This window comes from Phoxinus phoxinus, assembly GCF_949152265.1.
Source record: "Phoxinus phoxinus genome assembly, chromosome: 21".
NCBI classification, from domain to species: Eukaryota; Metazoa; Chordata; class Actinopteri; order Cypriniformes; family Leuciscidae; genus Phoxinus; species Phoxinus phoxinus.
In genome coordinates this window covers 12,460,701-12,475,055 of record NC_136896.1, presented here as the reverse complement: position 1 = coordinate 12,475,055, position 14,355 = coordinate 12,460,701, and the positions used below count along the sequence as shown (strand labels likewise).

The 14,355-nt window shown below is 36.8% G+C and overlaps 1 protein-coding gene across 4 annotated transcripts; it reads left to right on the top strand.

Annotated features, from left to right (window-relative positions):
• The first annotated feature begins 375 nt into the window (after positions 1 to 375).
• On the top strand, positions 376 to 11,195 carry ttll6 (tubulin tyrosine ligase-like family, member 6). Of its 4 annotated transcripts, none has more exons than XM_079595296.1 (16): positions 376 to 514; positions 1,367 to 1,501; positions 3,203 to 3,361; positions 4,331 to 4,371; positions 4,475 to 4,593; positions 4,686 to 4,816; positions 4,930 to 5,086; positions 5,439 to 5,582; positions 6,935 to 7,020; positions 7,111 to 7,336; positions 7,477 to 7,655; positions 8,671 to 8,859; positions 8,944 to 9,088; positions 9,253 to 9,492; positions 10,113 to 10,401; positions 10,505 to 11,195. In XM_079595296.1, exons 5-16 carry the CDS (start codon positions 4,573 to 4,575, stop codon positions 10,747 to 10,749), a joined length of 2,052 nt encoding a protein of 683 aa, XP_079451422.1. In that variant the 5' UTR covers positions 376 to 514; positions 1,367 to 1,501; positions 3,203 to 3,361; positions 4,331 to 4,371; positions 4,475 to 4,572; the 3' UTR covers positions 10,750 to 11,195. The 4 variants fall into 4 exon arrangements, with proteins under 4 accessions (XP_079451422.1, XP_079451424.1, XP_079451423.1 ...); XM_079595298.1 differs by having other exon boundaries at positions 389 to 514; positions 9,253 to 9,393; positions 10,505 to 11,188; XM_079595297.1 differs by lacking the exon at positions 376 to 514 and adding an exon at positions 530 to 713.
• Positions 11,196 to 14,355: the final 3,160 nt, after the last annotated feature.

Here is a 14,355-nt window from a genome sequence, read left to right as displayed (position 1 = left end):
GATTTTCTTGTTCAACAAGGATACTTTGGAAGTGGGTCCAAAGTATCGGATGTAGGCTAATGGATGTAAAGATTGTAATTGTAAAAGTGCAGAATTACCTCAGTAGATTTGAGTTAAAGTCCCTAAAGCCAATTAGCCACGTCTAGTTTAATCTAGACGTTTTGAAAGTTAGTTCCTTTTCAAGCCTTAAAACGTTTTTTGTTTTATGATTGTTTTTGTGGTGTCGTTTAAATAGCAACGGTATACGGTTTGGATTAATGATCTAAAAAAAAAGAGAGAGAGATTAGCATCACCAGAGTGAGAACCAATCAGAGATCAAGTATTTGCAAACGTGAATTGAGATTGGACATCTCTGTTCCCTTGACCTCGTGCTCTCATTTCGTTTTGAGAGCACTTGGCAACATTGTAAGCATGAGAAAATCCAATGGTATTTCCTTTTGAACAGCCAATAAAATCCACGATACCACTGACCCCCGCTGAAACCACTGCGCATTTCTGACAAAAACAGCAACAGGTACGTACTTTAATTCCACCGGACCCATTGAGTTTATTCCCTGTATTTATTTAAGAATATTAGCCTGCTAGCTGGCTAACCTGCTTTTGAAACGCGTTCTGTTGCCATGGCAATTGTACAGTGAAAGTCGTGCGCAGACTTACATCGCAAGGGAATCAAGTACGCCATTATTTTGGTTTAGCCTGGCTTGTAAAAAAAGGTAGTTTACTTATATTTTTGTGTCGTGATTAGTTAGATATAAATGATAATGCCCTAAAGTAGTTTAGATTGTTTAAATCTGAAGTCTTTGGTTGCACTATGGTTACAATTTGAGTGTTACTTAAATGTCAGAGTAACGTTAATTTAGGGTGAACTGGGAAAAGGAAATATTGTGATTATTGCTTTCTTCTTCTTGAGATGTAACTACAGCATATGTTCTTCATGTGATAATTCACACTTTTTAAAATCTTATTTCTTAAAACGGAGCAATTTGATTTATTTAAGAAACTCGGTAGCCTAATAATTATAAGTTTAAATTGATGTCCTTATTACATAAACTTGCCATCTTATTTATTAGGCTAGACTTTATTGTTGCAAATCCCAGTATAGTGTAACCAACAGCTTCTTTTTACATATGTAATATTTGTTCCAGGAACCAAGCACTTATCTCATCACATTTGACAAGTAGGGATTGTCTTTCTTCTCTGATTCTTGCTCGCCTCCTGGCCTTCATTTTCATGTTCATGTATCAGGTTTAGGTCTCCTGTGTTTCTAATAGGTCACTTGATCTTAAGGTTTCAGTGTGTCAGTATGTAAGTATATCCAAGTTGAGCCACCCATCACAGAAGAGGTGAATTTGTTCCTTTTTGTCAGGGATTACGTGCCAGTACCCACTCAGAGGACAGCTCGAAGCGGGGATGATGATAGCCTTCTTCTGGACCGCTAAAACGAAGTGGTGTGTCTGTGGACAGGAGACTTTTAGAGGCCTGTGAGCTGAAGAGATCACAGGTTGGTGTAAGAGTTGTTGAATCGGATATAAAAATGTGTAGATTTTATTTTAAGTTTTACAAATTACATTTGATCAATAGTTTCATAAGGCCATTGTTTTCCTTCCACCTATTTTCTTGTAATCCTTTGACGGATCATGGTGAAATGTTTCTCCTTTTTAAAAAAAAAAACTCACTGAACAAATATTATCTGTCTAATAAGTTTGTAGGCCATTTCATTTGAGCTCAGGACCAAGTGGTCATGGTCAGGATAAATTCTCTAGATCAGAATACAGTTACCTCAGGAGTCTGACCTTCTTTCCCTCTGCTGACTGACACTTGCATACAGAAGCACCTTTAACTTCAGATGGACTTCAGTGATGTCGCTTTGTGCATGCTGTGTGGCTAGTCAATTGAAAATCAATTGCCAATTCTTGTGGAATATTTCAGTGTTTATTTTAAATGATTTATCCTTGCACATAATTATTATTATTTTTTCATTCATGTGCTCATAATCTTAAATCAAAATAATTTCCCCTCCCTTATGTAGCGACTTCTCTGATGACGAGTTACTGGCGTGAGAAGACCTGTCACTCACATGAGATCACAGGAAGTAAAAGCTCCATTCATTTTCTCCATATGGTCCGGAAGCCATCAGCCCACATTATTTCAGCCTATTTTTAAAATAACAGTCGAATTACAGGTGAAAAACTACATCAATCATGATGATGTACAGAACATTACACCAATCAGAGAGTAAGAAAAAGCGGCATGGTCCAAAATAGCTCTTTAGCTCCACCCACTCCTATGAAGCACTGCAAATGACGTAATGGAGTTGATCTCTCTACGCCCTCGAAACACTGAAATGTTTGTATATATGCATATTTTGCAATAAACTTAAAATATAATGTTTATATATATATAATATATATATGTATCAATTGTACATGAGTAGTTTTATATTTCTCCATCATTGTTAATTTGATTATGCTGTTCGCAGTGCTCCATGGGATTGTAGTTCTTTCCATCACTAAAACCGTTAGGTACACAGTCTTGTAACTTTATCTTTTTTTTTTTTTACATCAAATTGCTTCAAAGTTTGTATTGTTGTGAATCACATTATAGTTGCTTGGCTTGGTTCATGGCTTATAACTCTTTAACAAAGACTATTTTAAATCCCTACAGAAAAAATGAATGAAAAAAAAATACTTCTGGAACCAGCGGCGCTAAAAGAAAAGGGGGTGGGCACTGTTGCACTTCTATAGCAAACGGCAACCGACAAACCAATGAATTCCCAATGGATAAAGTCAAGTCCCGCCCTATATTTATTCTTGTTCATGGAAAATTTGGATTACGTCACAATAAGGAAACGACTTTTGCAACTTCCATTTCATGCCGACTTTAATATTAATGATATCAATTTATTGCACCCATTGAAATCGTAAATACTGAAAATATGGTTCAGTTTAAATATTAAGTGACCTCAATCATGTTGTTGACAGGTGGGGTACTCAACTATGGAGAGAAACGGGGACAGAAACATGATGCTCAGCATTTTGCCCTTTACAACCACACTACCGATAGGGTTGATTAAGTTTCACATTGGGGATGTGACATCACGCAGCAATATTAGATCTTTCAGCTCATAAGTTCTTAAATAGGTGTTTCACTAAATCTCTCAGCCCTCGCTCAGTTTTCATCAAAGTTTTATGTGTGTTCTCAGAATGGGGACACCAGCAGAGCACTCAGTGAGTGAAGTGTGCAGGCGTGAGTCTGATCCAGGGGTGGAGGGAGAAGGCTGGGGGAGTGACACTCAAGCAGAGCCCTGTAACACGCCAATCCCTCTGCCTGCAGCAAACAAGAAGAAAAAGAGAAAGAAGAAGTAAGCCATTTCTATGTTATGGTATTTCTATGGTATTTATACATACTACTGATCAAAAGGTTGGGGTCTGTAAAGTTTTGTCATTTAAAAAATGTCTAATGCTCACCAAGGCTACATTATTTGATTAAAAATACAGTAAAAACAGTAATATTGTAGAATAGTATTTCAAGTTAAACGTATCTATTTTAATATCTCTTAAAATGCAATTTATTCCTTTGGTGGCAAAGCATTTTCAGCAGTCATTACTCCAGACTTCACTGTCGCATTCTAATTTGCTGATGCTTTTTTTATTTTTTTATTTTTTAGAAACTGTGATACTTTTTTATTGTCACTTTTTACTGTCACTTTTGATCAATTTAATGCATTCTTGTTGAATATAAGTGTGAATTTCTTTCAAAACAATCTTACTGACTTGAAAACATTTGAACGTTAGTGTACATAAGATATTAAATCATTAACATTAGTTAATGCATTTGGTAACACAAACTAACACTGAACAATACTTGTACATAATTTATCAATCTAAGTTAATGTTAATTTCTGGATATACATTTTTAACAATTCAAGTTGTATAAATTAACATTAGAAAATGTAGGCTATAATGACCAACACCCAGTCCCGGATAAGTGGCAAGAAAATCAAGTAATTAATTAATTAATCTACAGTGAGAAAACATGAATTAATGAATGAACTATATATTTTATTTATTTATTTATAAATAAAGTAAAAATGTTGATCATCACTTGTCCCCTCAGACTATTGATTGCATTACCCAGTGTTAATAAATGGAAGTTGTATTTATTACCTTAAATTATCAATAACTATAAGCAATATTTGTAGGTACAGGAATTTTGAACAAGATTATTGCAATTAAACGTGTAAATACTGTTGTGTAAAAGTTAAAAAGGGAGCTTTTCAATTCCTGAACAATGCACAGGTCTGTCTCTTTGTCCTCTTCCTCTTTTTCAGATGACTGTGGATAAATCTCACCAACTGCAAATATGAAAGTGGTGAGTTTTTTACTCCAAACATTTGTCGATATAGTATAAAAATTAACTGTATTATTAAAGCCTTGAGTATACGTTTGTTTATCCAATGGCATTTTTTTTTAAGTGCGTCGTGCTGCTCGCAGATACGGGCTACGAGAGGCAGCAGAAGGAGAAGACTGGACCCTGTTTTGGACCGACTGCTCTGTCTCACTAGACAGGGTCATGGATATGAAGCGTTACCAGGTGTTTGCTGTCAAACATCATTCTTCTCTTGTTTATTGTCCTGTTCGTTGTAACCCTGTGGTTAACAAGATGCTTAAATTTCCCCCACACAGAAAATCAACCATTTTCCTGGCATGAATGAAATCTGCAGGAAGGATTTACTCGCACGTAATATGAACCGTATGCTGAAACTCTTCCCAAAAGAGTACAACATTTTTCCTCGCACATGGTGCCTCCCTGCAGAGTGAGTCGATTCGAGTTCAATCATACATTCGAGTTGCGATACAGATCTTTTAATGAGCATAAAATTAAAGTTTTAATCTTTTCCCTTTCCCCCACTCTCTCGATGTCCTTCAGTTATAGTGACTTCCAAGCCTACACCAGAGCCAAAAAGCACAAAACGTACATCTGCAAGCCAGACTCAGGTTGCCAAGGTCGTGGTATCTATCTTACCAAATCCAACAAGGATATTCGGCCAGGTGAACACATGATTTGCCAGGTGTATATATCCAAGGTAACAAAACGATCATAAAGTCACAGTTACAAAAAGATGCCCTGTCATAATACTAATATCCAATTAGATTCAAAACAAAGTTGCACTTTATGTTACAGTACGTGTACTTACAGTGTGCTTACCTAAGAAAGTAGTGAGCAAAGTAAGGTAACTACATGGGTTAAGGTTAGGTTTAGGGGTTGGTTCATGGTTAGTTCTAGTTATTATCCAGTTATTGCAATTACTATAGGACTGTAAAACAGGTCTGTAAAATAAAGTGCTACCCCAAAAAAATAATAATTATAAATAGGCACTGATCAAATATCTTCCATTTATTTTATTTTTATTATATAATTAATCTTTGTTTCAACAGCCGTTCATCGTTGATGGGTTCAAGTTTGACCTGCGCATTTATGTGCTAGTGACCAGCTGTGACCCCTTCGGCGTCTTCATGTACAACGAGGGACTAGTCCGTTTCTGCACCACTGAATATAATGAGCCCACTGGCAGCAATTTGGTGAGGGGCTTTAAAGACAGCGAATAAACTTGAAACATATTCATGCATTTTAGTAGTAATTATTGCTTAAAGCACACTGGTTCATTGAAGTTAGCATTTCATTACAAGCAATTTTCATCTATCTTCTAACCAGTGGTTAATGGGGGTTACGCTAAGCAAACTTCCGTATTCTGTAAAACGGGTTGCGTCACTTTAGGTTAGAGCAAAGATCACATGTGCAGATTGATATCTAAAAGGTTTTAATTTTCCTTGTCACTAATATTTAGTTATTTAAATAGAACTATTAAATCGTAAATAAAAAATTAAAATAACTAGCTAGGTTAGTTGATTACCTTAAAAGTCCATAGATATAAAGCGCTTGAAGTACTTGAATTTGACCCTAACCCAAACCTGGGAAACCCTTGAAAACAGACATATTTATGAAGAGGTACTTTAAAAGTGCTTGAATTATTGAAATCCGATTTATAAGAAATTAGTGCTTAATTCATTATAGGGTGGTGTTCAAAGTGAATTTTTTTTCCATGTTTACATTCTTACTTCGTTCCAGAATGAATCAGCGTTTTTTAATGAACTGTCTACTAGCTCACTCTTAAAGGGATAGTTAAAGGAACCGTATGTAAGAAATGTATTTTAATTAATCATAAAATGGCCCTGATATGTCAGTAGACATTAAAAAATGTCATGTTGTGTTTTGGCCTGATGCGCCACCCTCCACCTGTCTACCAATCACGAAGTCTGTAGTGTTTCGGCATCCGGGTTGCCAGCTCTACTCTAGTCTTGCCACTGGAAGCTCCTTGTAGCAGCCTACGTTCCTGCTGGATCCTGCAGCCTATCTGGCAACCTCGAGTCAGGGGGGAGGGGGTAATTTGAAAGTGATTGCAGTACCAGTTTTGGCCACAATCTTACATACGGTTCCTTTAATGTAAAAATGAAAATTCATGTCGTTCCAAACCCGTAAGACTTTCATTCATCATCGGAAAATCTGAGAGCTTTCTGTGTCTCCACAGACAGCTATGCAACTACCACTTTGACGCTTCAAAAAGTTAATAAAGAGATTGTAAAACTAATCCATATGAATAGAGCGGTTTAGTCCAAATCTCTTTATAGGATGAACAGATTGAAGTGCTGATTTTAGCCCTTGAAAACCAAAAAGTAACGCTTGAAAAGTCCTTGAAAGCCATGGAATTTAATTTGACAGAATCTGTATGAACCCTGTAGATATCGCCGTCAGTACGTACTACCGTTAACAATCTCCGTCAAGCGGATGCAATGAGACCTGTTTTCCTGTTTGTTCATGTGACCGTTGGCATAAAGCCTATTAGATATTTGCTTTTCTTTATGCAACTCTACAGGAGGATGTTTGCATGCACTTAACTAACTATGCCATCAACAAGCATAGTGAAAACTTTGTACGTGACGAAGATACCGGCAGCAAACGGTAACCTATATGTTCTCACCGAATATGATTTTCTTCTGTTTTTCTTTAAAACTGTATAGAAAAACCTTTGTCCATTTTACATCTTCATAGGAAACTCTCCAGCTTCAAGAAGCACTTGGAAGCCTTGAGCTATGATACTGAGAAGATGTGGAGAGACATTGAAGACGTCATCATTAAGACACTAATATCTGCCCACCCCATTCTCAAACACAATTACCACACCTGCTTCCCCAATCATGCATCTGGCAGTGCCTGTTTTGAGATCCTGGGATTCGATGTGTTACTGGACCGTCGACTTAAACCATGGCTTCTTGAGGTTTGGGCTCCTTTTGAGGCTTATTTTGTATTTGAAGTAGTTTATACCATTATTAATTACCTGTGACTTCATGATGTAACAAAATCTATGTGAATTGCTTTCATTCTAGCTGTATGCAATCTTTGAACCTGTGTGTTTAGGTCAACCATTCCCCTAGCTTCACCACAGACTCCCGTTTAGATCGGGAGGTGAAGGACGGTCTTTTGTATGACACTTTGGTGCTGATTAACCTGGGAGCCTGTGACCGCAGGAAGATCACAGAAGAGGAGAAGCGCCGTGTAAAAGAGAGACTCCAGCAGAACCGCTCTAGAGAGGCCAGGTACAACAAAGACCACAGCTGCGCTTAAACACAGCACTAGTTAATGGAAGCCCGTTTTCACCATGGAATACATTTTTTAAAAAGGTAGCCCTAATTGCTACTTTTTACCTCACAATTATGACTTTATATCACGCAATTTGAGTTAATCTCGTAATTTCTCAGAATTGCGAGTGCAGAACACACAATTCTGACTTTATTTCTCACAATTCCAAGTTTATGACTATATAGAGTGCAACAGTTGGGTTCTGGAAGTAAAAACATTATTATTTCAATTGGGAAATAGGTTTTTAATGATAACGATAAACCTTTAAAGACACCTACTGTGAGCTACGAGGTTGTTAAACTATAGTATTTGCTTCTGTTGAAGCCGTCAGCCCACATTATTTCAGCTTATTTAAAAAAAAAAAACCTATTAAACAGCGGAATTCCTGGTTAAAAACATTACCCATGATTCTGTACAAAAAAATTACACCAATCAAGAGTCAAAATGTTTCTTTAGCTCTGTTCACTCCAATGAAGAACTGCGAATAAACTTAAAATATATTGTTTTTATACATGCATACATACATATATATATATATATATATATACTTCATGCTTCATGGGATTGTAATTTTATAGTTAATATTTTTTGAGGGGTGTCCTTATCCTTATCGAATTAAAGACACAGAGTGACACTGATATCAGGGACCAAGAATGACGCAGACACAGAAGTGTTGTTCACTCAAAGTCAAATCTTTATTGAAAGCCTTCAGCTTATATGCTACGTATGTGCGTAAGAGAAAAGGTGTGAATGAACCACAACCTTGATATAGATGAGGTGTGATAAAAACAAATGTACAGAAGAAACAAAAACATCTCCATATATGGCAGATCATGCGATACAGTGCACTCATGCACAATGGAAAAACACAGAGTACAATATGTGCAAAGACTTCTTTTCTTTTAACAAAAATGTTTTTGTCTATTAAAAATCTACATTGTCTATTAAGTGCCAAGTGTGTTGTCTCAAAAGGAATGAGGAGATTCGTCAGTCTCAGGCTGCTAGTATGGAGCAGATGCAGAAATATGAGGCAAAAAACATGGGTGGATTCCGGCGGATCTTCCCTCGGGAAGGAGGGGAGCAATACGAAAAGTATTTCCAACACAGCAGCTCTCTCTTCCAGGAAACTGCAGCCTCCAAAGCCAGGGAGGAGTGTGCCAGGTGTGCACATACTGCTTGTTGTTTTGCAGGAATACATCAAGCTCATTTTAGAAAAATGTTTATTCAAAATGTGTGTACTTGTAGGCAGCAGCTGCAGGAGTTGCGTCTGAAGCAGGAGCAGAAAGAACGGGAAAAGAAAGGATCACGTAAGCAGGATCTTCAAGGTGAATCTGCTGGAGAAAGAGCAAAACCAAGAAGAATTCTTCCTCCTCACCAAAACCCCAATGCAGTAAGTCATTCTCTTGTGTTTATATGTGTACTTTTGATAATGCATTCTTTATTACAAGTTTTTTTATTACAACCACTAGAGGGACCCTGCTGTCTATTTTTGATTAGCACCAAAGAACTCATGAATAACTTATGAATTCCTTTTGGTCTTATCAATTTCTTTAGCTACCAACTATGTTAGATCAGACCACATTGAGGGGAGAGACACCTGTTGCTCTTGACGTAATAGAGGAAGAGGAGGCAGAGAGAGTCAGTGAACTTCACCAACGAGAGACTCTGCTGCTGAACATGGGTGTGGTGAACCAGGTGCGCCAGCTACTTCAAAGTGCCAATCATCTTACTGAACTTCTCAAACACTCACATGAACAAGCCAGCTTTCCCCCACACTGCAGACACGAACACAAGGTATGTGAACAAAAAAAAAGCCCATATTAAAGGGATCGATCAACCAAAAATGAAAATACTGTTATCACACTTATGTCATTTGAAACCTGTATGATCTTCTTCTTTGGAACTCAAAAGAAGATATTGTGAAATATTTTGTGAAATAAAAGTCAATGGGGTCCAGTGCAGTGTTATTTGAGTATTATTTGCATTACTGTTATAGTATGTATTCATAATTTGAATTAGCTTTATTTTTTGATTTTCATTTTATTTTAGGTTTCAGACAGTTTGTTGTCATTTTTATTCGTTTTTATTTATTTCAATTTAGCTTTCATTTAGTTTTAGTAATTTTAGTACTTCAACTTATTTCAGTTAGTTACCAACGCAGTATTTCTATTTTTTCTATTTTAGTTTATTTTAGTTTTAGTTAACAGTAACAACACTCATCCAATGTTGTTTTGGACCCCAATGAGTTTCATTGTATGGACAAAAACAGTTAAAACACTCTTCCAAATATATCTTCTTTTGTGTTTCCACAGAAGAAAGAAAGTCATACAGCTTAGTTTCTCCTCTCTGACTAGACCATATTTTAAACCACCTTTTTTTGTCAGTTCTCCTGATAAATGACTCTTTCTATCCAGTTGGACTCCATTGCAGAGATCTCTTGGAGACAGAAGAACATCTGCACCATCATGCAGCAGCAGGTGTCTACAAAAGCCAAGCCCTGTCTGCAGTGTGTGCATTCCCAACCGCTGCCTAACCGAAAGCCGTGGCCCTCTCTGGAACATGGTCTGCTCCAGCCAGTCCAGACTGAACCGGGCGGTTTGGCGCACTGTGGAGCAGAAGAGATGGCGGCGGCGGCAAATGCAGAGCGACAAGCATCTGCTGGTCTAATGAAAGCTGGTAGTGCTCAGCGGATACCTTTCACAAGTGATTAACTTTTCGAATAGTTCTCCTCCTCTTACTCCCATATCATAACACTAATAAGGGATTGTTATAGAAAATACACCTCTCTTCTTTCTCTGCTTCACAGTAGGTGGGTCTTTCTCTTGGCGTCAGAGCAGCATGAGTTCCTCTTCGGCCGAGTCAAGAGCGAGAGCGTCAATGTTAGGCGTGCCTCCCCTCGTTCCAAGGCGACCACAGGGTTCCGGGATGCTCCGTGACCCCAAGTCTCTCTACGTCATTTCCATCCCTGCTCCTCTTGTCCCGAGGCCACACCTCTCTCACGCCATTCGAAAGGCCCCTCGCAGATTCCCCCCACATGAGCACAGCCACTGACGCAGGATGTGTACAAGCTCATCATAACCAAGTAAAGTATAGACTAAGGAAACTTCTTCAGTGAGATGTCAGTATGACTCAGGAGTACAAGGTGCACGAGAATGTGTGCATTCACTTTCTGTATTCCATACTGGAAATGTGAAATTTCACTCTTTGCTATTTTCAATATAAAGCAATTTCTCAGGTTTGTCAACTTTTTTCTGTAATTCGGTTAGTTAGTCGGGGAACTTGATTTTGGACAATGCAGTGGGCTGGTGCCTGCTGTAGCCTTTTTTAATGTTTTTTAGCATACATTCGTTTGAAACAAGCCATAGGTGAATGATTTAATATAAAATAATGTGAATATACTTTTATACATTCTTTGATTTAACACAGCCTTTGTAAGCTATTTTCACGACTTCATGTCATACTGAGCCAATATGAATAAACATTTCAATATAACGTTTTATAGTATTTTGTTTATTAGTCCTAGCATGCAAATCCTAACTCTTAAAGGAATAGATTACCCAAAAATGTAAAGGGGTGGTTGAGTATGATTTCACTTTTCTAACTTTAGTTATGTTACTGTGTAATGTTACTGTTTGAGCATAAACAACATCTGCAAAGTTACAACGCTCAGTTCAAAACAAAGGAAGATATTTGCTTTTAAAGAAAAGGACTACAACAAACGTCTGGTAGGGACTACACTACATTCCTCCTGGGTTAGTGACATCACCAACCCTAAAATGTACATAAACCACGCCCCCGGGAACACGCAGTCCATGTTGAGAAGAGGAAAAGTTGCTGTATAAGAGTACATTTGTGAGTCAGCTCAAACTTTAGCATCCATCTTTTCAGATACAATAGAAAGTCACTCTGTGTGCATCTCACAACAGTTCCTATACGAGCAATTTATAGATTACCATGACCGAATATGCTAATTGAAGATAGTTAACTCCACATCAGCAACATAAATTCATCAACTAACCACTCAGAGACGTCCTGTTGCATTCTACATGTTGTCACTTCTTCTTGAGTCTCTCCATCTTTGTCTGACTCCGTTTTAACATTAAAGGCAGAACAGTTTCTGTCATTTTAGTGTCTGTGTGAGGTAATGGGCTTTATGCACAGCTGCACTACTTCCTGAACTTTAGCCAGCTCCTTTGTTTCCTGTCTGCCATTATTTGACAAACTGATTAATCCAGGTGTGTCTGATTTATTGTTGTTGGTCAGGCACACCTGGATTAATCAGTTTGTCCAATAATGGCAGACAGGAAACAAAGGAGCTGGCTAAAGTTCAAGAAGTAGTGCAGCTGTGCATAAAGTCCATTGCAGCTGCTAAAACATGAGCTCTTGAAACCCCGCCCTCTGCAGCAGCTTATTTGCATTTAAAGGGCCAGGCACAAAATTGTGCATTTTTGCATACTCTCAGAAAGTGTCAACTTTAACATGCTATATAAAAATATCTGTGGGGTACTTTGTGCTACAACTTTACACACACACACACTCTCTGGGGACATCAGAGATTTTTTTTTCATCTTGTGAAAAGGGCATTTTACCACCCCTTTAAATTCTGGCATCATTTACTCGACTCTTATTCTTCCAAACCTGGAACATTTTTATCTTTGTGAAACACAAAAGAGGATAATTTTTGAAAGTCAATGGGGTGGGGTACCAAAATTCTTCAAAATATTTTCTTATGTTCTTCAGAAAAAAAGTAAGTCATGCAGGTTTGGAACACGAGTAACAGTTTTCATTTTGGGGTTAACTATTCCTTTAAGTTTAATTCTGTGCTGCAAAACAGATTTTATATATTTTGTTGTTAGCTAGTAGCCTATATCAGACATTCTAAATAAAATAATTAGCTAAAGTTGAATTCTGTTAAATTATGTTTACCAAAAAATATAATTAAAAAGGTTTATATGTAGGAAAACATCATAATGTATATTTGTTTTAATGTTTGGTCATAAATAAAAAAGACACCTAAAGAGGGCAATCATACAAAATTACGGGTAATGTAACATCACACCCCGTCGACCGCGGATAAGCCTTACACTTTCATTTATCTAAAAAAAAAAAAAGCCTTTGTATTATTGAATTAATTTTATTTTTTAGTTCAGCCTTAGTTATAGTTTAACAAAAAGTTTTTTTAAAAAAAATCTAAATTATTAGGCTACGTCTATTTCTACGTGAATGTGATTTCCTTTATCGCACGTAAAAGCAAACTCCTTGCCGAAATCATCCGTGTAATTTCATTGCTGAATAGGCCTACTTATAGTTGCATCATCATCATCATCCTACTTTGGAGTTAGTTTGGAGAATTATTTTAAATTATTTGATTGATTTTTTTATCATGTCTGGCGTAAGCAATGAGTTCAGATATGAACAGTTTATTTATTCCTTTTTTAAATGCGTTTGGCTTCAACGATGCACACCAGATTAGTTCGCTTTTTAGAGCTATATTCTGACATATGAAAGACTAATAATAATGCAATATAATATTAAAAAACACTCCTTAATAATTTATCTTTGCAAATGAATGTATTATTATTAATAATAAGAATATATTAAATAATATTATTTTACAGATAAAAGCAGATAATAATAATAATACGGGGTTGTTTATTAATAACAATTAATAATAATAATAACAGCGAAATGCGAGTTAAATGCAGAAGCAGAGGTCTTGATACAGAATAAGTCTACGCTTAATTTCGCGTGGCTTGATCTAATAGTGCATAAAATGAAGGCAGTAAAAATCTAATTAGTTGCTCCTCTGGTCGTAAAGTAACTGCGGAAAATGAAAGCAACTGTGGTATGAAAATATCGTGCAGCTGTTCAGCTCCGCGTTGTTTGCTTTCTCATTTTCTCCACATAATTACTTTATTCTCATTTCCCTCTAACAGAAAGAGAGAGAGAGAAAAACAACCAAAATAACATACACTCAAATTTTGTTTTTTTTGTTTTTCGATAGTCCAAGAAAAAAATACAGTTAAAAGCAAACAATGTTATTAGTTGAATGTTTTTGTGCGCATGGATTCGTTAAGATTACCCCGTTGTCTCCCATTGTAGACTAACAGATTCTTTGTCATCCTTGAATGAATTCGAGTGAACTCGAGTGAACTTACAATGTTCACCACACGATGGCAGTGTTACTCTAAAACCAGACAGGATAACTCGCCTAAATTCCCAGTCTAACCTGAAGAGAGAGATCCTCACGCTTTACTCGTTTTACAAAAAAAAGGAACTTTTTTTTTTTTACCGGTGAATCGAGTGAAACAATTACATAAATTCCCAAATATTAAAAGTAACCTCTCTGTCACTTTATCTGGTGTGAGATACAAGCTTGATATAGGCCTGCCCTGAACATGGGTGGTCTTTTCTTTGAGTTGACTGATAAAAATCCTTTCCACCTTGAAACTACTCTGCACTCCGTGACGTTTCCTAAATACGGAAGTAGCCTTATGTCAGTATCCTATTGCATATTAGACAAATAATAGCCTTAATCTTAATCATCAAAACAAACATGAATGTAATTACAAATGTGGTATATTTTTTATCATACGATGGACCTGAATAAATCTAGTTTTGTTATCCCACTGGAAACATTTCGTTTGTCGTGTGCAT

Excerpts from the sequence above, each read along its gene's own strand:
- ttll6 (XM_079595295.1), top strand. The coding sequence starts at position 3,204 with ATGGGGACACCAGCAGAGCACTCAGTGAGTGAAGTGTGCAGGCGTGAG. Across the intron at positions 7,021-7,110 it reads GAAGATACCGGCAGCAAACG|GAAACTCTCCAGCTTCAAGA; the intron begins GTAACCTATATG and ends ACATCTTCATAG. Across the intron at positions 9,089-9,252 it reads CTCACCAAAACCCCAATGCA|CTACCAACTATGTTAGATCA; the intron begins GTAAGTCATTCT and ends CAATTTCTTTAG.